The sequence below is a fragment of the Pelodiscus sinensis genome, chromosome 3, assembly GCF_049634645.1.
Source record: "Pelodiscus sinensis isolate JC-2024 chromosome 3, ASM4963464v1, whole genome shotgun sequence".
NCBI lineage: Eukaryota > Metazoa > Chordata > Testudines > Trionychidae > Pelodiscus > Pelodiscus sinensis.
In genome coordinates this window covers 132,449,641-132,472,079 of record NC_134713.1, presented here as the reverse complement: position 1 = coordinate 132,472,079, position 22,439 = coordinate 132,449,641, and the positions used below count along the sequence as shown (strand labels likewise).

The window sequence follows — 22,439 nt, the reverse complement described above, 5'->3', positions numbered from 1 at the left end:
TTCTACATATGGTCAGAAAGTGATGAGCTAATACTGCAGTATTGAGAAAATTGCAACCAAAATATTTGGAAAAATGGTAAGAAAACGATACAGCAATTTTTATAAAAGTATGTTTTAATAAACTGAAGATTAAGTTTAACATGATAAGACAACTTCTTGACATGTCAAATATCTGAATATTGTATACAAATACTATGAATTAAATCTGTGAAGCTTCAACAACTTGTAGCCACCTTCCAATAGTTGTTACATGAAAAACATTTCCTATGATTAGAATTGCACTGCAAATTTTAAAAGGAAACCAACTGCATTTTTATCAAAATCATTGTGCACTGACAGTACATTGGATATTTTTGGCTCACTGAACAAAAATGGCATCTTAAAGTGATTTTTGAAACATGCTGCATCTTTAATCACAAAAAATACTATCTTACATTCAACAAAACCCAGAAAGCAAACAGATCAGAACCCTGACGCGATACATTTTTCTACCCGTTTTATGATGGAAAGATTCCACAGGTTTCCAGCATACACAGCCTTTTGGAGTGTTTTATTCCTACTACACAGTGTGATTATTAGTAGTCTAAATGTGTAATTCCCTGCTTGGCAGTAATGCTGGTGAAAGGTAACTTGCACTATTGCTAACAAATGAGAGCAACTGTTGGCAGGGTGATTTCTTTAGGCATCAGGTGGACACTGAGTTTAGAGCACACTATCAGAGATACAGTAACCATCACTTTAAGATGCAATATGGAATAGACTTCAGGGTTCCCATATCAATTATTTTTCTACAGTATTAACAAGTGAATGGATGGCTTGAAATAAAGTAGAACATGACAGTATCTTCATCTGTACAACTACTAATACCAAACACATTTTTATAACAAAACTTTCCTGTCTGCTTTATAAAAAATATTCTTAGTTTTACTTCAATAAAAACTGTGCTGTGTATTTGTATTTTGCTTCTTGCATTGTACATGCTGCAGTTGTCACTTTACAAAAGTGTAGAGATTTGTGGCAGTGCTCTGGGTGTATTAGAAGCCTAAAAATCTGACGTTGGTACATAAAAATTAGGTAGCAATGAAAACCAGTTATGTTTCTTTCAAAACCTAGGAAAAATGACCGTTAGATTATTGGCCTCTACCCTGAGCTGAAAAGAACCTGCCTTGCCAAGAGATAGCCACATTATCACCTCCGCTCTAGAGCGGAGACAGAAACCGCCATCTATTTACTACTGTGCTAGCTGTATGTAGTGCTTTATTTACTTCAATTATCCTTAAATGACTTGAGACCTTAACTTTCACTAGAGAAAAAGCAGACGGACCTCAATTCAGAATTCTACATGAAAATACATCAACATGGAAAGTCAAGTTGTATGTCTTCTGGAGTTTAAAATAATCACTCTTGTTAGTCACCAAAGGAAACTGCTGTCAGTAGATTTGTCAGCTGCCTCAAATAACCACTTGTTACTTAAAGATATTTAGTAAAATACAACAAAGCAGCTTTTACAGTAAGATGATATTTTGTTTTCTCTAGAAATAGCCTTATATGATTTTTATACTGTTCAGTTCTGAAAAAACCCAATGTCTACAAACATTTTTACAAGCTACTATCTGGCTTTTCTTTTGATGGTATTAATATACAATTATCCCAAAAAAGAATCCAATATAAAGTTTGCAAATTGTTTTTTTCCCCCCCATGGGGCCCAATCTAACTCCTACTGAAGCTAGTGGCAGCAATTCCACTGTCAAACAGGAATTTAACTGGACCCTTCTGGAAGTTATAAATAGAATGATGTAGTCTATTCTGCACTTTTGAAAGGTTAAGTGGCACTACTTGCTTAAGGTTTATAGTTGCAATTTAGAGCATGATTTTATCCCGCTACCTGCGGATTCAACTATTGACAAAAACAGAGTCAGCATTTTCATTTAGTCTATTAAAACAAATCCTTACTCTAATGTAACTGTTGCATTTATCTAATCTAGTGACATCCTGGAAATTAAAAAACCCAAACACCTCCTTAAGAAATTTAATAATGCAGATGTGTGAACTGACCAGTATATAAATGTTGTTCATGTTTGGAATTTTTTTGGGTAGTTCACTGAAAGTTCCGTAAGGCAGCAATCTAATAGAAATAGCCTTGTTCCCATCTTTTGCTACTATATATGTGTGTGTGTAGAACCTCATTGATTTATGGTAATAATGGGGGAACCAAGTTTCAAATTAACTTTCTAAAGGCAGTTAGTGAACAATAAAGAATAAGGCATTCCATAACATCTTCTGATCATTAATTATAATTAAAACTGAATTACAATCCATGATCTGTCTACCAGCAAGAATGTCATTTTCTAAAGTAAATTTTATATCCGTTATCTTCATGTGCTATTACATCTCAAGTTAAGTGAGGTTCTGCTGCGTGACTATAAAGGTGTATGTAATCTTCAAGTTTGTCTTCTTTGCATATGACAAGAAAAGTTAATGCCACAGAAAGATAATAAAATCAACTTTTCCCTATTATCTGCATATGTATGTAGGAGAATCTAGCATGGAATAATATATAGTATTCTGCTTTCATTAGTTCAGAATGGTTACAGAACTAAAAGCACAATCAAGAGTAAAGAAAGCATGGCCATTCCCTACCCATGTGTCATGTATTATGTTACATGAAGCATACAAACCAATTCAAAGTACTAATTCTTAATCCAATTATTCCACATTTTAAATTAACCAAACCAGATAGATGACCTGATGTGACAGTTTTGAACTGATACTCAAAATGATTTTACATCTCTACTCAACATTTAAAATGAGGATGAAAATGCGGCACCTTTTAAAAAAAGAAATGGATTGAATGAAATATGATGCTATGGAGATGTGTAAACACAGCATGAACTGCAATTACACATCAACCCTCCCTTCCTATGTGCAAAACTCCACAATTTAGTCAATGTGGAAGTTATATTTCCAGGAACTGTTTGTTACACACTAACCCAATCTCCTCACATCCTGGCATCTACTCCTTTTAGATCAACCACTCTAAATGTACAGTACACTGTTCACATATACAGTACTCAGCCATTTCTGCATACATCTATCTCTGGCAACTGTCAGAAGTTGAGAAAGTTTACACCTCTAATTTATGAATATACAGGGCAAAATTTATTGCTTGGTGTGACTCCACTGCCTTTTGAGTTACACCAGGAATGAATAGAGCCCAGAGTTTCTCTTCTTTCAAGGTGGCAGGAGTCCATACAGGACTTGTAAACAGCAGTACACAATACTGTAAACAAATAACAGATCTTGTATAAAACAGAACTGAAGTTATGTAAATCCAAGTTCATAGAACAGGTGAAAATGAAGAGTGGCTTTACACAAGTGTCTTCCCCTTTCTCCCAATGATTCTTTCCCATTACATATATAATCCTGAGCTGAAATAACTGGGTCTTGGGGGGCTGGAGAGCGCCATTTTTCGTATAAAAGGAATGTTCAACAGTCAGCTCTCTAATGTTGAGTAACAGTCAATTGCTGGAGATATCAAACTGACGTGTATAGAACTGTGTGTTACTTTGGAAAGAGATTTATAGTTTGGTGTGGCGCCCAGTCCTAGACCCAGATGCAGAGTTTGACAGGGAAGCTGCTGCAGCATCCTCTGCTTCCTCGAGCTCATCCTGTAGTTCCTGGCTGACACTAGACTGAAGGGCTGCAGGAGTAAGCCATTCCTTCGGCAGGCAGCTTTGGAGAAATGGTATACAAGAGCTGAAATAGGCGAGTCGATTCACCCAACGTGGAATCTCTTTTCCACACAAAATCTAAAAAGAAAAAAGGAAATTAGCGTTTGCCTTATACCTGTATCACTAACAGACTACAAGAGACAGACTGTCGTACTGAACAACGAAATCCTTAAAGTCCTAACTACATAATCCTAAAAGCTTAATCAAAAAACATCAGTGAATTCATTACATACAAAAGCAAGAAAGTGGTCTTAGTACACAGATCAATAAAACATTCATGTAGATGTTGTGAAACAGAGTAATGCTTCTAATTTAAGAACTGAATCTGTCTACATTGTCTACTTATCCTCTTCAGAAATCTCACACTAAAAGTACTGGAATGATGTCAGAGTTTAGTGTTTTATATCTGTAGAGCACTCCTCAGCAGGAAAGACAGAAGATAAAGAAAAGTTCACTATGCCTGGAGAGTTTTCTATGAAACTAGAAAAGAAATCAAAGCCACAAAAGAAAGCTTTCAAAAAAGTCAAAGCTACATTTATACACTTAACCTTAACTCTGCCCAGATTTTTATATTCATTTGATAGCTTACAGTGATATGATCATACAGAGAAGATCATTTTCTGTCAGTCAGTCAATAAGCTAAATGCTGCCCAGTAAATGAGGCATATATTCAATGCTTATTTTCCTTACATTTCAGTAAAAATAAGCATTTTTAATATAAAATTAACTACATTCAATTTTATCCTTGTTATATAATGTGAGGAGTACTGTTTCATTCACAGCACATTGTTGAATTCTGGTTTTTACCTACTCCAGTGTAAAATTGTAATAAGTTAATTGCTATCAGGAATTCTACCTTGATTTGTGCTATTATAAAGACAGCATAATTCTTAATTAGGGATGTTAAAATGTGTTTAATTATGTAATCGTGTAACAGCTGAAAATTTAAGCCAGCTCCCTGCATGTACCAGCTCCTACCTAGTACAGAGGCGGCAGCGCAGGGGGTAAGGGGACTGCGCGTAACCATGCACGTTCACCAGTGAGCCTGGTTACACTTTCACATCCCTAGTCTTGAGTCCTGCTTTTCATTACATACAGTCTTATGCACTATACATTGTCTAACCTGTGCACTGTATGGGACAGAGGTGCAGCACAAGTTATGTGATTATGTAATTGAAGACTATGGATTAAACCTTTGTCCAATTGAAGTCCGTCAAAACAACTACTGACTTCACCGAGACCAGGATTTCACCCTTTGCGTGCATAAGCAGACAGTTAAGATTATTTGTACACCCAAAACTGACATTTGGCTTCCCAGATTCATTTTTTAACTAACACCTTTACGTAGATCAGTGATGGGCAACCTAGCTAGTGAGTGGGCTGCAAGAGCAGCCTTCCATCTCAGTGGGCTGCAAAAATGCCGTAAACAAGACAGTCTCTTAGGATAGGGTCGTTTTGCTACCTTTGCTTGCGCACCTAGAATTTGCACGGCGTGCTGATTGAACTGTAGCAGCACTTTGATTGGATGCAGAGGGAGCATATCGCTCTCACAATCCATGTTGCATACAATCAGCACTCACCTCGCTTCATGTGCTGTTGGTGTAAGTGCGTGTCACTTTAGAAACATCAGTAGGTAAAAAAATTACACAGACAGAAACCAGAAAAATCTGGCAACCCTGCACTTGGGTAATGGTAAACAAAATGTCTTGCAGGCCACACAGAATGCTGATGGCCCACAGATTGCCCACCACTGCTGTAGATTTTATTAAGTTTCCTTTTAAAAAAAAAAAAAAAAAAAAAAAAAGTAAGTTCCAGGAAGGCTTAGAGAGGAAATTATTCCTTTTGGGAGTAGCTTTGATCAGCAGTAAACAATTAAGTATTGAAATTCAAGACTCAGTTTTCTGTACTACATTCTAATAAGTGATGGAAACAAGTAATTTTGAGGTAAGATTCTAATATACAGTGTTAGTGCTGATCCTTTGTCTCTGTCCAGTGAAAGTCAGTAGTATCTCCATTGAAGTAAGTGGATTTATACGGACACAACACTTGTTTAGCATAAGGGGAGGATCTGGTCTTTAGAGGATAAAAATGGAGTTTGACCTATAAGTGGCTAAGGATACAACATTAAATACAAGGTGGATTTTGTGAAACTTCAAATATTTTGTTATTTCATTTATAATGTTAAACATACACCACCACATTTCTGATAAACTCAATGTATTTTCAAACCTAACAGTTGCATATTTGAGGATTTGTTGCTGCAATTTACTTGAAGCATGGGTGGAGAACCTGCTCTGCTTCATTTCATTCCCCCATGGCAAGTCTGTGCCATGGGTTGGAAACCCCAAGCTTTGGTGTCCCCCTCACAGGACTGGGCTCATCAGCATGTCTCTGCAGCCCTGAAGCCGCGATCAGGGAAACTCTGAATGCTGTCCCCATCCCCAGTGCTGGCTCTGCAGTTCCCACTGGCTGGGAGCTGCACCCACCAAGAACTACCAGGATAGCACTTGCAGGTGTGGGCAGTATGCATTACACAGAGCCATGTAGACTCTTTCCCTGGGGACCAGAAATGCCATAACCAAGACCATCTGCTGCTTTCAGAAGCAATGCAGAGCCAAGTAAGGCAGAGACAGTGCTTTAGTCCTGTTGTGCTAACTGGGAGCTGCCTGAGGTAAGCACTACCCAGCAAGAGCCCACACCCCAAACCTCTTCCTGCATCCCAATTTCCTTTGTTCCAGGTCAGAATGTTTGCCCTCATCCTAACGCCTTCTCAAAGCCTGCAACCCAACCCTGAGCCTTCTCCCACATCCAAACTCCTTGGCTGGAGCCAACACTCTTAACCTCCTCCTGTATCCCAACCCTGTCTCCACACCAGAGCTTATATTCAAAGCCAAAGTCTGCACCCCAACACCTGGTCCAGCCTCGAGCCTGCTCCCATACCTCTTGACCATTTCTCTACCATGAATCCCTCATCCAAGCCCCCCAGCAGATCCCACGCCCTCAGCTGGAGTCTTCCCACACCCAACCCTGAGCCACTCTCAAACATCCTGAGCCCCTCATTCTGGCCCCACCCTGCAGCCTAGGGGAATCTGAGTCTCCATGTTGCTATGCATGTATGTGTGGCTCCTGACTTTCTGTAAATTGATGGCTCTCCTGATAGAAAAAATTAGAAGGTTCCCCACATCTAATTTAAAATAATTCATCCTATTTTCAGTAATGACTTCTAGACTCCTAAGCTATTTCAAACTTATACTAACACCCATTATACTATACGTCTGACTTGGAAATGTAGTCTCTTTGGGTAGTCACTGAGTCTTATTTTCATAATAAGAAATTCACTGGCAGCACTCAAATAATGCTAATTAACTAAGCTCTACTGGTGCTAAAGTCTTGGATTTTGGACATAGGTATAATCATTATGCCTGAAACATGGGAGATATTTACCTAAGATGTTAGAAAAAAATGAAATGGCAAAGGTACACACTAGGAATATTAAAATGAATCTATTTATGTGAACATGTAACTGCCAAAAATGTCAGCAGTTATAGGTTTATACAGGGGCCACGGAGTGGTGGAGGAGGGTGACTCCTATGGAATTGCCTCCCCCACTGTGCTGCTGCCTGTTAGAGAAGGGAAGGGCTCTCCCCCTCCCCAATGAGCCCAGGCTCTACACATTCACATTCCTACTATACACAATTTACATGACAAATACTGATGCTGTCCAACCACGAGAAAGGAATTTTGCAGAAAGGTAAATGGCCCATGTTTGTTTACCTCTGATAAAGCTGAAGAAAAATGATTACAGTTTTTGTGCATTAAGTGATAGGCATTTCCTTTAAATTCTTTTCCAAGTTCTTCTACAATTTTTTCTATGTCATCTTCCATGAAGTCAGTACTGCCTAGAACCACAGCTTCTCTACAAAAAAAGAGGAGAGAATTGGGTGACAATACTTCCAAACTTAGGACACCGGACAAACATGTTCTCCTGCTTCTCTTCGGTGCACTCACATCCCACATCACCCACAGTTGTGTGTGGGGGGGTTCCTCCTATCCCCCTTTGTTTTCTCTCTCTCAGGCTCCTCTCTTAGGGTACGTCTATACAACAGCATTATTTCGAAATAACATTGAGCTGGAGGACTTCTTGCTCTGACTCTCATAACCCTCATTTCACAAGGAGTAAGGGAAGTCAAAGTAAGAGTGTTTCTCCTTCAAACTTCCTGCTGTGTAGACAGAGCCAAAAGCCGAATTAAGCTATTTAGACTTCAGCTACACAATTGACATAGCTGAAGTTGCACATCTCAGTTCAACTTCTGCCCTGCTGTGTAGATGTGCCCTTAATGTTCTCCATACAGAAGACCTCCCCGTTTTCCACTCGTCTTCTCATTAAACTAAAGATTAAAGTTTGAGAGACTGTTCTTTTTTGAATTGGATACAATTTCTACTTCCCAGATCTTTAAGAAGCAGCTAGCTGATGAGTGAGCAGCAGCACAGAACTAGCTACTGGAGGCAATGCCAGGGAACTCGAAGGCTACATCTACACTGCCGGCTTTGCGGGCAGTGCTTATGCAACTGAAGCACAGATTAGCATTTTGCCATGCTTGATTTGCATAATTTATTCAAGCCGGTTTTGCGCAGGGGGTTTTGCAAAAAAAAACAAACAGTGTTGACAGGGTTTTTTGCACAAAAACCCCTGCGCAAAAATGGCTTAGATAAATTATGCAAATAAAGCGTGGCAAAATGCTAATCTGCACTTCATTTGCATAGGCACTACCAGCAAAGCTGACAGTGTAGACAAAGCCTAACAGTACAGTGGCAATACAGACAAAAGCCGGGAAGCCTCTCGATGTTTCAAATTCCAAGGCCAGAAAGGACCATTGATCATCTAGACTGGCCTCTTGCATAACACAAGACACAGAATTTCCCCAAAATAATCCCTAGAGCATATTTTTTATAAGAGCATTCCATCTTGATTCAAAAGTAAGTGATGAAGAATCCACTACCAGTTAGCAACAACTTACTCAAAAAGAAAAGGATTTTGAAACACATTTTTACTATAAAAGCACAATATTTAACAAGTTTATATAATGTATATTTTAAGAGGATGAAACACTTAGGGCTTATCTTCACTACACAATGTTTCTACCCACAGTTGATTTACTGTGTCTGCTTAGATACGATAAATTGATCTAAGAGTGCTCTCCCTTTGACTCTGATTCTCCACCAGGATGAGAAGAGTAGCCACAGCTGACAGGAAAACAGCCTTCCCCCCCACTGATCTTATGGCATGGAAGACAAATACTTCAACTATTTGCATAGCTGAAGTTGTGTAGGTTAGATAAAGGGGGAGGAGGGGGGAGGTATAATGTAGACTAGGTCTTAATCTTGAACAGGAGTCTATGGGAGTGAAGGAGTAGGAGATTCTTTGCTTAAGATTGTAGGTTGTGAATGCCTCACTACTCTCCCCAATCTCCTTTCACAATGCCCCGTACAGAAATACTACCTGCCCTGGGTCATCAGGTTACAACTGTGACAAAAAGCTGAGGAATTAGTGCAATAAGGCAAAGTTTTAGTCTTCACACTTTTGACTAAAACAAAATACCTTCCTCCTTACTTAAATTTAAATGTTTCTCCTAGTTCAGCAGCATTTCCCGGAGAAATTTCAAATATGCCAGAAAAAGGGTAAGGATGACCACCATAAGCAAATTCTGAAAGAAAAAAAAATTCAAGGTGTAATACAGTCTGCACAAACTAAATTTTAAAAAAAATCAGATGTGTAGCCCAATTACTGGATGACTGACCTTAATTTAATGGTCAGTTTCTTCAAAGAAATCAAACAAAAATCAAACATTTTGCTTGCAAGAGAAATAAATGCAGAGATCTAATAATGAATATTTATTGTTACCAATTTTAACAAAATAAAATTCAGTCAAATGTGTTCATAGTAAGTTTGTACAGTGTATGCTATTACTCTGACATCTGTAATAACACTGCTCTGCAGCCAAAATGCTTCTGAAATAAATGTAGTCAAACTTTACTAATTCTGGGTCACTAAGAACGAAAATGATGCTTAAAATTGTTGATTGGCTCTAGTTTTCAAGATATGCTATTGGGTCAGTATATATGACCCTTGACTTGCAAATGGCGAAGGATAAGTGAATTATAAAGGGAAGGGATCTCAATTTAAACCAGAAATGACTAAGATACATCTTTGACTGGATCTATGAATAAATCTATGACTGGGTTTGGACAGTACTTAGTTTTTAGGCAAAACAATAAATGATGCAATCTGAAGCTGGTATTGCGTCATACATGATATGAATTGCATCATGTTATTCCTAGAAGTCATGGATGATGCAATCATAAGAAAGCTTACATCACTCTGAACAAATTGCCCTTTATCAGCTCTAGAAATCATACAGTGTCGTGCTCTCTTATTTGTCAGTGTTTGATTTTGCAAAGGGACACATTTCTGTTTAGCCAAAGTGAGCAGAGAGGCCTCGTACTTGTGTGAACAATGCAGATAACTTCTGCTATGTTTGTGGTGAAGTGACTTTTGCATCACAAAAGCACAGTATAACCGCTATGGTTAAGAAAGCCTATCACCTTTATTTTGGCTGCAAAATTGGAGATCAGGAAAAGAGGTGGGCCCCACACATATGCTGCAACACTTGTGCAACAAATCTTCACCAGTGGTTGAAGAGGAAAAGGAAATCTATGCGTTTTGCAGTGCCAATGATTTGGAGAGACCCAACAGATCATACCAGCAATTGTTACTTCTGCATGGTGCCTCCAGTTGGGAAAGGTGTGTCAAAGAAGAAAAAGTGGACTGTGCATTATCCAAAGATTCCATCAGCTATACGCCCAGTACCCCCACGGAGAAGGACTGCCAGTTCCTGATGCACCAGAATCAGTCTCACTTGACTCAGATGAGGAAGAGGATGAAACTTCTGGTCCTGAACCATCAATGTCACAGGAGCCACATTTTCTCCCATCCTCCTCCTCCGAACCACACCTCATAACACAAGGTGAACTGAATGACCTTGTTAGGTATTTGGAACTACCCAAGAGTAAGGCAGAGCTGTTGGGCTCCAGACTACAGCAGTGGAATCTCCTGGCAGGTGATGTTAGGGTTTCCATGTTCCGTGACCGTCAAAAGAATCTTGTCCCATTCTTCTTCATGGAAGGTGATCTTGTAGCCTGCAACAACATCGATGGTGTGATGGCAGCCCTCAACATCGTTCACGATCCAGATGAGTGGAGACTGTTTATTGATTCATCGAAGAAGAGTCTTAAAGCTGTTTTGCTGCATAATGGCAATGTTTTGCCATCAATTCCAGTTGGTCATGAAGTCCATATGAAGGAAACCTATGACAACATGAAACAACTTTTGAGGTGCATAAACTATGATCAACATCAGTGGCAGCTTTGGGGCAATTTGAAGGTTGTTGCTCTCTTGCTTGGTCTGCACACTGGATACACAAAGTACTGCTGTTTTCTCTGTGAATGGGATAGTCATGCAAGAGATTCCCACTACATCAAGATAGATTGGCCACTCCGACAGTCATTGGAGCCTGGGAGAAAAAGTGTTCAGCATCCACCACTTGTTGAATCAAGGAAGATTTTGTTACCACCATTACGCATCAAGCTAGGTCTGATGAAGAACTTTGTCAAGGCCATGGACAAAACACAAGCAGCTTTCAAGTACCTCCGTGGAAAATTTCCAAGGTTAAGTGAAGCTAAGATAAAGGAAGGTGTCTTTGTTGGTCCTCAGATTCGTGAACTTCTTCGAGATGATGCATTTGACCATGCACCACGTGGCAAGGAAAAGAAGGCATGGAAAGCCTTCCAGTTAGTGGCAATAAATTTTCTCAGAAACAACAAGGCAGACAACTACAGGCTGTTTGTGGAAAACCTCCTCAAGGCATACAAAAGCCTTGGTTGCAACATGTCACTAAAGATACATTTTTTGCACTCATCTAGGTTTTTTCCACCGAACTGCGGAGCAGTGAGCAACGAGCACAGCGAGCGATTTCACCAGGACATTGCAACAATGGAGAAACGCTATCAGGGCAAATGGAGCCCGTCAATGCTTGCAGACTATTGCTGGACAGTGACAAGAGATGCTCCATTTAATGAATACAAGAGACAAGCCAAGAAGCGCCGAGTAGACACTGAATAGGACTAAACTATGTACATAATAGTTTTTTGCCTTTTGTTTCATAATAAATTTTATTTATAACAACCCTTTTGCTGATTTTTAAAGTGTTACATAAACAGGACAGGTGAAATATCATGTAAAGCAACCATAAACACATGAAAATACCTAGGTTTACAATTTATGATTAAAACTCTACTATCTACACAATATACATAGACGTAAAATATAAAAACCTAAATATCTTGGAAACAGTAGCCAATCAGTTGTTTTAATTGTCATATTTGAATTCAGCACATCAAAATACATAATAGCACATTTTATCTCTGAAGCAGACGACTTCTAAAAAATTGTAGACCAGTGTAATTTTACATCCTATCACCACACATATACATTATATATATATATATATATACACACACACACACACACACACACACACACACTTTAGCTTCAAGTACGTGCCTAAATATTTGCAGGATTGACACCTACAGTACTTATACTGTAATTACATTTGCTGGCTAGCTTGTATATTTGGGAGTTAGCATTAGTATACCAAGCTTGGTGTTTGAATTCCTTGATTCATGTATTTACATTATTTTATTTTAATATTACATTTAATTTCTGTTTCTCTAAAAGAAACAAGATAAATTACTCAGATCTGCAGTCTGTGCTTCATATCTACTGGCATAAACAGAGTTAAAAGGAATACATCACTTAGCACACAGTTTCACTTAGTATCTTCGCAAGGATATTCCTTCTGCCTCTGCAGGATAAAGAAAATGCTGTACACCAGCAGTTCTCAAACTTTAGCAACTTGAATTATTTTGATTTAAAATGTGTAGACCTCCAAACCTTCAGCCTCACCCCCGCTTCCTGCTACTCCTTCTCCCTGCCTCTTTTCACTCCCTCCCCCAAACATACCCCAGCCTCTGCTTCCCCTTCTCACTCCCAGTGCTTTCTGGGCACTAAACAGCTCTTCTGAAGCATGCAAGAGGTTTTTAGAGGGAGGAAGAGCAGTTCAGTGAGACTGATGGAACCCTTGGATTACCCCCCCGCAGGCCCCCAGGGTTCACAGAACCCAGTTTGAGAAATGCTACTGTACACAACACAAGGGACTTAAACGACTAGTCCACTATCCAATAAGCTTATACTTACCGGATAGTCAAGTAGTGACACTACTAGCTGCTCCTCCAACCCCCTGCTGCCTCTATCAGAGGCAGCAAGGGGAGGGAGGGGGAGAAAAGGAAAGAAGCTGGTGCTGGGTGGGCAAGGGAGGTCAAGCACAAGAATCAGCTGACTTGGCTCGTGCTGTCTCCCCCACCCCCCGCTAAGCTTCAGCCTTTTAAATGTATTAAGAGCCCAATGGCTCTGAATACATTTAAAAGGCAAGCTGCTGTGCGGTTAGCTCCTGAGGCTTGGAGCTAACCCTGCTGTAGCTCTGCACTTTCCCCCTTTATTGACTAGTCGATGGAAATTCCATTGACTAGTTGATAAAACACAATTTAACACCCTGAGCTCTGAGGGAGACTAAACTGTGACTTCATGCTTCCCTCTCCTCCAAATTCACAACAAATCCTTATCTTATGGTTCACCATCATTAGAAGACATTTTAAAATAAGAAGTGCTTTGTCTATAATAGATGAAAGCCCAGTTTTTTTAAAAAACCCACATGAACAAACACTTTTAAAGATATAATCTATTGTCCTAGTCTATTTGTGGCATATTGTACTAGAGAACTGTTATCTTATTTAGGAAGGAAATACTTTGACTTTACCCAAATTAATACCACCATAACTAGTTTGCTTAGATATACTTATTGCTAACAGTTGCACAGAAGGGTGAGAGTGGATAGCCAAAACTTATGTTCTAGGTTTATTGCAGGAAGAGAACAAAAATATAACAAACAAGATATGGGAACCAGACAATACTGCTGCCTCATTGGTAACATACATGAAAGATAAACATTTTTATTCATAACAAAGCCTATCTAGAATTTAGAGCAAGTTTAACATTTCCTGAATGTGCATACCTCTGCCATATACTTCTATTCCTGAATGGAATACTCCAATTCCAAGGGAGGAGGTATATTCATTCATCCAATACTAAAAAGAGAAAAAAGTTCAAATGAGCTTCCAGTACAAAGAATTTACAGTTGGTACAAAACTGAATTAGCTGTCCTGACTACCAAAGGACAAGAGCTGAATGTTTAGTGAAATTATATAATCATTCTTTGGAAAGAAACTACAAAACGCACTATTAAAATTCACAGTCATGGATTTCACTAATTCCATTAAGTTCTACTCTCAAATGACATTTGTGAGCAATCAAAATCTCAAGATGTAAATTTTTCCTTTTCTCACTATGTTGCAGGTAGGCTAAACCTTATATCAGATGGAATATGTTAGAAATTGTTTTATGCAAACTGACATGTATTAGCAGGGTCATGACCTCCTATTTACTGTTAAAAGCATTAACATAAGTAAGATCATACTTGTTTCTACAGACAGAAAAAAAACTGGTCTCAATTGTAATTTATAGTGATGCTGCCCTTTTGGGGGGGGGGGCAGGGGGAGACACCAAGGTGCTCAGGAAAGGACAGAGTTAACATGAAAAGTACTTCTGGCTACAAACGTTAAAATGTTGCACTCACCAAAAGTCACAGCAGTAAGCAAACAATTTTTTTTTAAATTAAATCAACCTTGTAAAGTTTGCTATGAGATCTGAATTAAGTTGGAGGTACTTACAAGTCTAAGTATCACCATCAAAACGTTTTGCAAACAGTTCACTCAACATTTCTGGTAGCATCCAGGCCAAAACTGAATTCCATCATTCTGTCATAGCTGGGCTCTACATAACTATCAGCAGTGTTCCCTGTAAGCTGAGCATTTGGGTGGCTACCTAGGAGAGAGTTAAATGCTGCCCAGCTGATTAGCAGAGCACCCACTACACCCACATGTTAACATGTTTTTCTACCAGTGATGCATATCCACATATGTCTTGGTGCACAGAGCTAAATTTATTTTGCACATGGATGGAAAAAGTTAGAGGGAACATTGGCTATCAGGAGTAAAAACTAATAAAGTAACAAAATGAAACAGATATGATCAAACAAGTAGCTTTAGTGTTCAAAAGGGTGACTTTCAGAATTAAACAAAGGGTCTGGTAGCACTTTATAGACTAACAAAACACGTAGATGGTATCATGAGCTTTCGTGGGCACAGCCCACTTCTTCAGAACTCCGGTCATCTGAAGAAGTGGGCTATGCCCACAATAGCTCATACCACCATCTATACGTTTTGTTAGTCTATAAAGTGCTACCAGACCACCATTTGTTGTTTTTTTCCTGTACAGACTAACTCTGCTACTCCCTGAAGTTTCAGAATTAAATTGAGCTGTGTTTAAATTGCAAGCAAAACAAAAACCATCACACAAACTACTTTCATCCATATTCTACTACTACATGGAGTGGAGACAAAAATAGAACCAGATTGTAATACCGTATTTTCCGGCGTATAAGGCGACTGGGCGTATAAGACGACCCCCTAATTTTCCAGTTAAAAAGATAGGCTTTCGTCTTATACTCGCCGTATAAGACTACCCCCCCTTAAGAGGCCAACCGGCAGCGCCCCAGCGCCCCTCCACCTTCCCGCTGCCGCTTCGGCTTTGCTCCCGGTGCCTCTGGTCTGCTGGGGACCGTCTCCAGCAGACCAGGGACACCGGGAGCAAAGCCTCTGAGGACGACCGGGCTGCCCCGCTGCCGGCTTCCCCCGAGGCTTTGCAAAGCCATCCCAGGCTCAGACCAGGGAGACGCGGAGCAGCTTTTCATCCCAGGCGCAGACCAGGGAGACGCAGAGCAGCTTTTCTCGCCCCGGAGTACACGGGCGGCGGGACCGCGAGGTCCCGCAGTCTGTGTCCTCCGGGGCGAGAAAAGCCCCGTTCATACCTGCAAGTCGGGGACTGCCTGTATACCCGGCGTATAAGACGACCCCCGATTTTTGGGGGATGTTTTTTAGCATAAAAAGTCATCTTATACGCCGGAAAATACGGTACTTCAACACCATCCTGTGCAAAACAAGTAGACCGTATGACCTCATTATGGCCACAACCTAGATGCTTGACAAAGTATCCTATTCAACTGCATAGCCCTCACTTAACAGTTATAATGCCTCAAGCTTTAAGTACGTTGAGTGCTCTGAATAACAATTATTGAACCATTGTGATTAACTGCACAACTTGCTTTGTGCAGTTTTTGTAAAACTGCTCACAATTGATAATTCAATCACCATACCTCCAGTTTTACTGAAATTCTTATGCCTCCATGAAATCCTTCCAGTAAGGTAGAATTAGTTTTCCTCAGAAATCGCAATTATACATAATTACTACTGATCTGTATCTGCCATTGAATGCTTGGTCACATTTTTCTGCCTGAACAAGATTCCTTTCAACTCCCACGAAGAAAAGTAAATGAGATGTGTGGGGGGGGGGGACTGCAAAATATTGTAAAGCTGTTGGCAACCTTTGTTAAATAATTTGTGTATAATTGTTTCATAGTACATAAAATATGGAGTGAAAATGGACAAAGACTTGTCAGTGTCTCCTTGTAACTTCTAGAAGCCCAAAACAATACAATAAATATAACTTATATGAACCCAATTCATTTTCACACTCAGCAAAATGTATATAATTGATGTAAAAAAGGGAATATTGTATTCTGAAAACACCTATGCTCGTTTACATCAGCTTAGCAGGGGTTAATGTTCAATATTTTTGTTCCAACAGCTCTATTCAAGAATTCTTCTACTAAGTGCACTTTAGTTGGAGTTGCCACTAGGAAAAGGGAAAAATTATAGACATTGCACACAAAGGTAATATTATAGTTACATTTCTGTAGCTACTTTTTTCATATCTTTTATCAATACTAAAACTGTAGATTTTAAGTTTTAATTGTCAGAAAAATGTACAGAGTTACACTGGGGGAAAAACCAAACCAAAACAAACTTTTTGGGGTCAATACAATTCGCGGGAAAGGCTAATATTACTCGTGAGAGCATTCTGTGCCAAAAAATTGTGCAAATTGTCAAATGTGGAGGCTCCAGCATAACACTAGGAGGCCTTTGGCTGCACAGAGGATTGGAGACTACTGTGCAGTTTCCTCACTCCTGCCCTAGGATACTGACTCAGTGGTGAGGCTGTATCCAATCTCAACAGACCACCAGGACAGGGACTGCTCGAGAAATACTCCAGTACCTTGTCCTTCCATGTCAGGTGGGCCACATATGGGCAGGCAGCCTCACCAAGCAAGGCAGGATCCAAGTGTGGAGGTACTTAGTGTAGGGCATGGGTGAAGGTGGTTCTGCGGAGGAGGGCAATCTGGAGGCAACAATAACAGAACTCTGTGGGTGAAGGTGGTTTGGTGCTCAGCAGGGACTGTAGAAGGATATACCTTGGCATGGGGTTCTGGGTGGGGTAGGAGGGTTCAGGTGAGGGATCCAGGTGTAGTTGCAAGTGCAACCACTTAAAATCCTAGTTTTGTATTTAAATAAAATCACTGTAATATTAAACCCAGTGTAAATAACTGTTACCATGGGGTGAGGGGTAACAGCTGTGCATCTCTTTCATTGATAAAGGGGGCAAACATCTTATGAGCTTTCTATGTACATGACGTTTATAAGAGTAAGATGGATTTATCTGGGAGGTTTGATCCCACTGGGGCTGTGTTAAGTCCCTGTGATTGAGTCCACCCAGGGAGGAGCTGCTCTCAGTCTGTGTTGCTCTGCAGTGGACATGACCCCAACTCTGTGCCTTTGCAAGAGGAAACCAGAGGATCTGGCTCACCAGGTTAGGGTGGCGGGGTGCCCCAGAGGGCAGGGAGACAGACTCAGCGGTATGATCGGCCCATCAAGTGACACTAAAGGGGATCTCTGTGACCCAACTCATCACACCTAGCAGGTAAGAAAGCACTATGAGATGATGTGACGGGGTATCCTCACCCCGCACTGCGACTCCTGCCGAGCAGGCATTGCTCGGCACCAAGGGGGAGGCAGCCCGGTGGTGCACGGCGAGTTCCCGCGCCGCGGCTTGCCGAGTCGGCCGACCCAGGGGCAGCAGGCTGGGAGTGCGGAGGCAAGAACGGGGACAACGCGGAGGCGTTCCCCTGCCCCGTGAGCCCGGCGAGTTGGGGAGCCGGCGTGGAGACAGCAGCCCCCCCCCCCGTTTGATGACGTCTGGAAGGAGGGCTGCAGCACGGCATTTTAAAACGCCACCGCCATAACTTGGAGGGGGGAAGAGAGGGGGAGAAGATATGAGAGAGTAGCCTGGTGGAGGCTTAGAGACACCACTGGGGGGGGGGGGGGGGGGGGGAGGAGGAGTCCTCCAAGAACGGTTGGGAGGCTAGAGAGGGCGTTAAGAGGCCGGTGATTCCGGTCCGCTAACTCCTTTGTTTGTGGTGTGCGCGTTGGCAGCCTGTCTGCCAAAGGAAAGGTGAGCCTTCCAGGGGCGAGACGCTGGGGGCGGGGAAAGGAAGCAGCCCAGGGCAGAACCCACTAGGGATGATGGGTTGATGAGTTGCAGCAGGATGCCCCATCAGCCGGATCGGATCCAGACCAATCCGTGTTCTTAGGGCCCTGGGCTGGGGCCCGTGAGTGAGGGTGGGCCCGGGCCCCCCTTTCCCCCTCCCCGCGACCTTGGTGGAGGAGCCAGTATTCACACGCCACAGAGAGTACTTTCGCCGAGGCAGGAGGATCATTCTAGCGGCTGCCAGGAAAGGCGCCCGGACAACATTACTACCCTGCCCCGGAGGGGGGGGGGGGGGTCATAGGGACCCGCCGGACGAGACGGGTACAGATGACTATTTGGTCAGCTATGTACCATATCCAAAGCTGTAAATGATTCAATGCAGATCAAGGGGAAAACTGATCTGATATATAATGCATGCAAATCGTGCTGTCTGTCACTATCTTGGATGGACTTATTTTTTAGTAGAAGGAAGAAGTGAAGGAAAGCATTTCTGACTGCTCTTAACTCCAACAGATTTGACAACACTATTTCTTGTTGTGATCAAGGACAAAATGTTAACCTAGCTCCGACAAAGAGAGGAATCATACCCCTAGCTCACAGTATAGAGATAGAGTCTACATTAGAGATGTTAAGAGGTGAGTAACTGACTAACTGTGTAGTCAATACAAGCGGTATCGACTATATGATTAATCAATAAGGGAAGGTGCTCTGTCCCAGCTCATGCCAGTCCAGGAGCTACCCCCACTGTGGCTCTGCAGTTTAAAAATAGTAACAGTCAGGCAGCTCTTACTACATTTAAAATGCAGAGCAGCAGTAGGGATAGCTCACAGACCTGGTGCGAGCTGGGACTGAGGAGTCCTGGCTCGTGCCAGTCTGGAATCGCTGTGGTTATGAATTTTAAATGTCAGAGTTGCCCAGCTCTTACATTTAAAATGCAGAAGTGTAGTGGTCCCAGTCTGGTGTGAGCCAGGAGTGCTTGGTCCCAGCTTGTGCCAGGTCCAGGAGGCCCTGTTCACAGTGGCCTGGGCAGAGACTGCTCCAGCAACAGCCCTTGCCCGTTGGAAGCTTCGGCCTTCACAGCAGCCTCCCCATCTCTTCTCCTGCTGCCTCTGATAGAGGCAAAAGCATGGAGTGGGGGAGGGGAGACGGAGAAGAAGGTGGCACCATGGTGATGGTGCTGAAGGGAACTGGCTTTTAAGCTGGTCCCCTCCCCAGCACTGACTCTTGTTCACCCCACTCCATTGCTATCTCTGATAAACACAGCAAGAGGGGAGCGAGTACTCGACCACTCGCTTACATGCCTAGCCTGTATTGGTCATAGCTACCCAGTCTGGCTTTTAAAGGAACTATGCAAATTCCCCTTGCCTGATCATCAGGAAAGGAGAGACATAATGACCCATCCCCAGAGGATACATGCCTGCCCCTGCAGCACATAAGAAGCAAGGGCATAGGTGATGCAAGAATTCAATAAACAGAGGGCCACCATAAACTAGGGTGAAGAGATTGCTGGGGCTTTTGTACATTTCAAAGGAGGAACGCGGAACTCCATGTGCAGCCTGGGGTCAATAGGAAGTGATAAACTAGGGTGAAGAGCACATGTGCACTTTCCTAGCTATTTCAAAACATACTCCTGCAAATGAGACTATTTTTATGCTTATTTATTCACTTCTACACAGACTTTCAGATGTTAGAAGACAATCTATTCTGTTAGTAGCCAATAAGCAGCGCTTTTTAAAAATGAGTTTCAGGGGATTCTCTGAACTAGGGATGTTAACTATCCATTATTTACTAGTCGAGGGCTGCATGCAGCGTGCCAGCTTTGAAATGTACAAGAGTGCCCAGAAGGGGCTCTTGTGCATTTCAAAGCAGCAGCACAGCATGAAGGCCGGGGTCAGCGAGGGACTAAGTCCCCCGCTGACCCTGGGCGCCATGCCGCACTGCCAGTTTTAAATGTCACATGGAGCCGGGGTCAGCTGGGGTTGCGGAAATGCCGTGTTGGAGCCGGATAGAGGAAGCAAGGGGGTGGAATTGACTAGTTGACTGACTAGCAGATAAGCATTTGCTTATCAGATAGTTGGCTAGTTCTTAACATCCCTACTCTGACCATTTAAGATTTGCACATAAGTGTTAGGAAATGAGTAAATAGCTAATCATGTAGTGGATAGAATTTTTATTGACTACACAATTAGTCCATAAAGGAGGAAGCCTCTGGGAGTTACTACATTTAAACTGTAGTGGAGGATAAGAGCCGGGTGGGCAAGCAGCCTGGCTCTGACTACATTTAAACTGCAGAGCCGCAGCAGGGGCAGCTCCTGGACCCAGCACAAGCTGGGACTAAGCCAGGCTTTGCTCAGTTCCATCTGGTCTAACGGCCACTGTCCAAGAAGGGGGCTAGCAGGGAGCTAGAGCAGCAGCCTCTGCCTGCAGTTTGCCCCAGCCATCATGGACAGGGGCTGCTCCACAGGATGCAGAGCAGCCTCTGCTCATGGTAAGCCTGGGCCCGCTGCGGGTAGAAGCTGCTTCACAGCTTCTCAGGGTCAGTAGCCAAAGCTGTGGTGTAATCCTAGTTAGAGCCCTTTAGATCTCCAAGATCAGCTCTCATGCTAAGAAAGTTTCCACAGACCTTCATATGGAAAAAAAAAAAATCTGATGTTTTCCATCAAAAGTTCTCTTATCCCATCAAGAACTAGGCTCATTAAAGCCTCCTCACTTCATCTGGCTTCAAAGTCACATAATTACACCTGCACAAGTTTGTCTGCTTTGCTCTGAAGTCATTCCTACTCCTCAACTCCCTTCTTTGATCTTGTTTCCTTTCTTCCCTCTTCATTCCCCCTCCTTTGTTCTTGTGTTAACCCAAGAGGCGCCTCAGCCCCGCTTTAACACTATTCTACTGTGCGTCAATAAATCGCTAGAAGGGCAAAGGTTTAGGTCAGGTACGACCACAAGTAGCCCCGGGTGCTGCCAAGAGAGTCAGCAGCGAAGCCTAGTTCTCCCCCCGCCCGCCCCTCTCCCACCTGTTGATGCCCCGCGAGCGTCCCTTTCCTTGCACAAGGCACAGTGGCGCTCCTGCCCCGGCGTGCCACAGCCCCCGCAGGGGGGAAGCAACCTCGCGCCCGGCCGGCAGCGGCGGGGCTTGGCCGTGGAGCGGCGCTTGCTGGAGCCCGGGAGGCGGGGGACGGAGCAGCGGGGTCACGGCGCAGGCAGGGCGCCGCCCGCCCCCACTCACCATGTCGTAGACGTTGAGAATCACCAGCTGGTTCGCCATCCTCCCGCCGCCGCGCTGGGGCCGGTCAGGCCGGCGGCCGCGGGGCGCTCGGAGCTTGGGCGGGCGGGACCCCCGGGGGGCGCCTCCTCCGCGTCCTGCCTGTGACTGCAGGCACCATGGAGCCGCGCCGCGGGGAGCCGGGGCCTCGCCCCCGGGAGACACGCTGGCCCCGCGGCAGGCGGAGGGGAAACGCCGGCACTCGGTGCTGCAGGGCGGGGCTTGGCTCCGGCACCGCCTCCCGCCGGCCCCACCCCGGCCTCTTAGGCAGGCGGGGCCAGGGCAGCGCTGGGATCCGCCCGCGCGCGGCCGGCGCCTCCCTCCAATGGGCACAAGATGGAGCCGCTCGAGCCCGCCCTCGGCCGCCTCCCCCGAACCCAGAGGGCAACTCCCGGCATGCAGCGCGGCGTGGAGACTACAGCTCCCAGCCAGCAACGTGACGAGCGTGCGGACGTAGGGATCCCGCGTTCGAACCCGGCCCAGGCCGCTGCCCAGCAGCGAGTGGGGGATGGGGAGGGGTCGCTGCATGGAAGGCCAACGGGGCCGCTGTGAAAGCTGAAGCGTGAGGCAGTGGGCACGCCTGGGTTTCCCGGAGCAGGCTGCGAAGCCTCTGGGGCAGGGTACCCGAGCTGCAGTTAGCGGGGGCTGCCAGCCAAAGTGGGGCAGTGCCAAATACAGATACTAGCCACACGTCATTCCCCCCCCCCCCCCCCGCTAATACACCGACAAGATGAAGTTTTTTCCCTGCAATCTTGAATCATCATCCCTAGGC

The 22,439-nt window shown here is 43.4% G+C and overlaps 1 protein-coding gene across 1 annotated transcript; it reads right to left on the bottom strand.

Moving 5' to 3' along the window:
• Positions 1–96: 96 nt before the first annotated feature.
• DESI2 (desumoylating isopeptidase 2) lies at positions 97–22,023 on the bottom strand. Its single transcript, XM_075924892.1, has 5 exons — positions 21,632–22,023; positions 13,919–13,991; positions 9,343–9,436; positions 7,506–7,647; positions 97–3,809 (listed from the first exon to the last, which is right to left on the bottom strand). The coding sequence occupies exons 1-5, from the start codon at positions 21,668–21,670 to the stop codon at positions 3,579–3,581; spliced, it is 579 nt and encodes a 192-aa protein (XP_075781007.1). The 5' UTR covers positions 21,671–22,023; the 3' UTR covers positions 97–3,578.
• Positions 22,024–22,439: the final 416 nt, after the last annotated feature.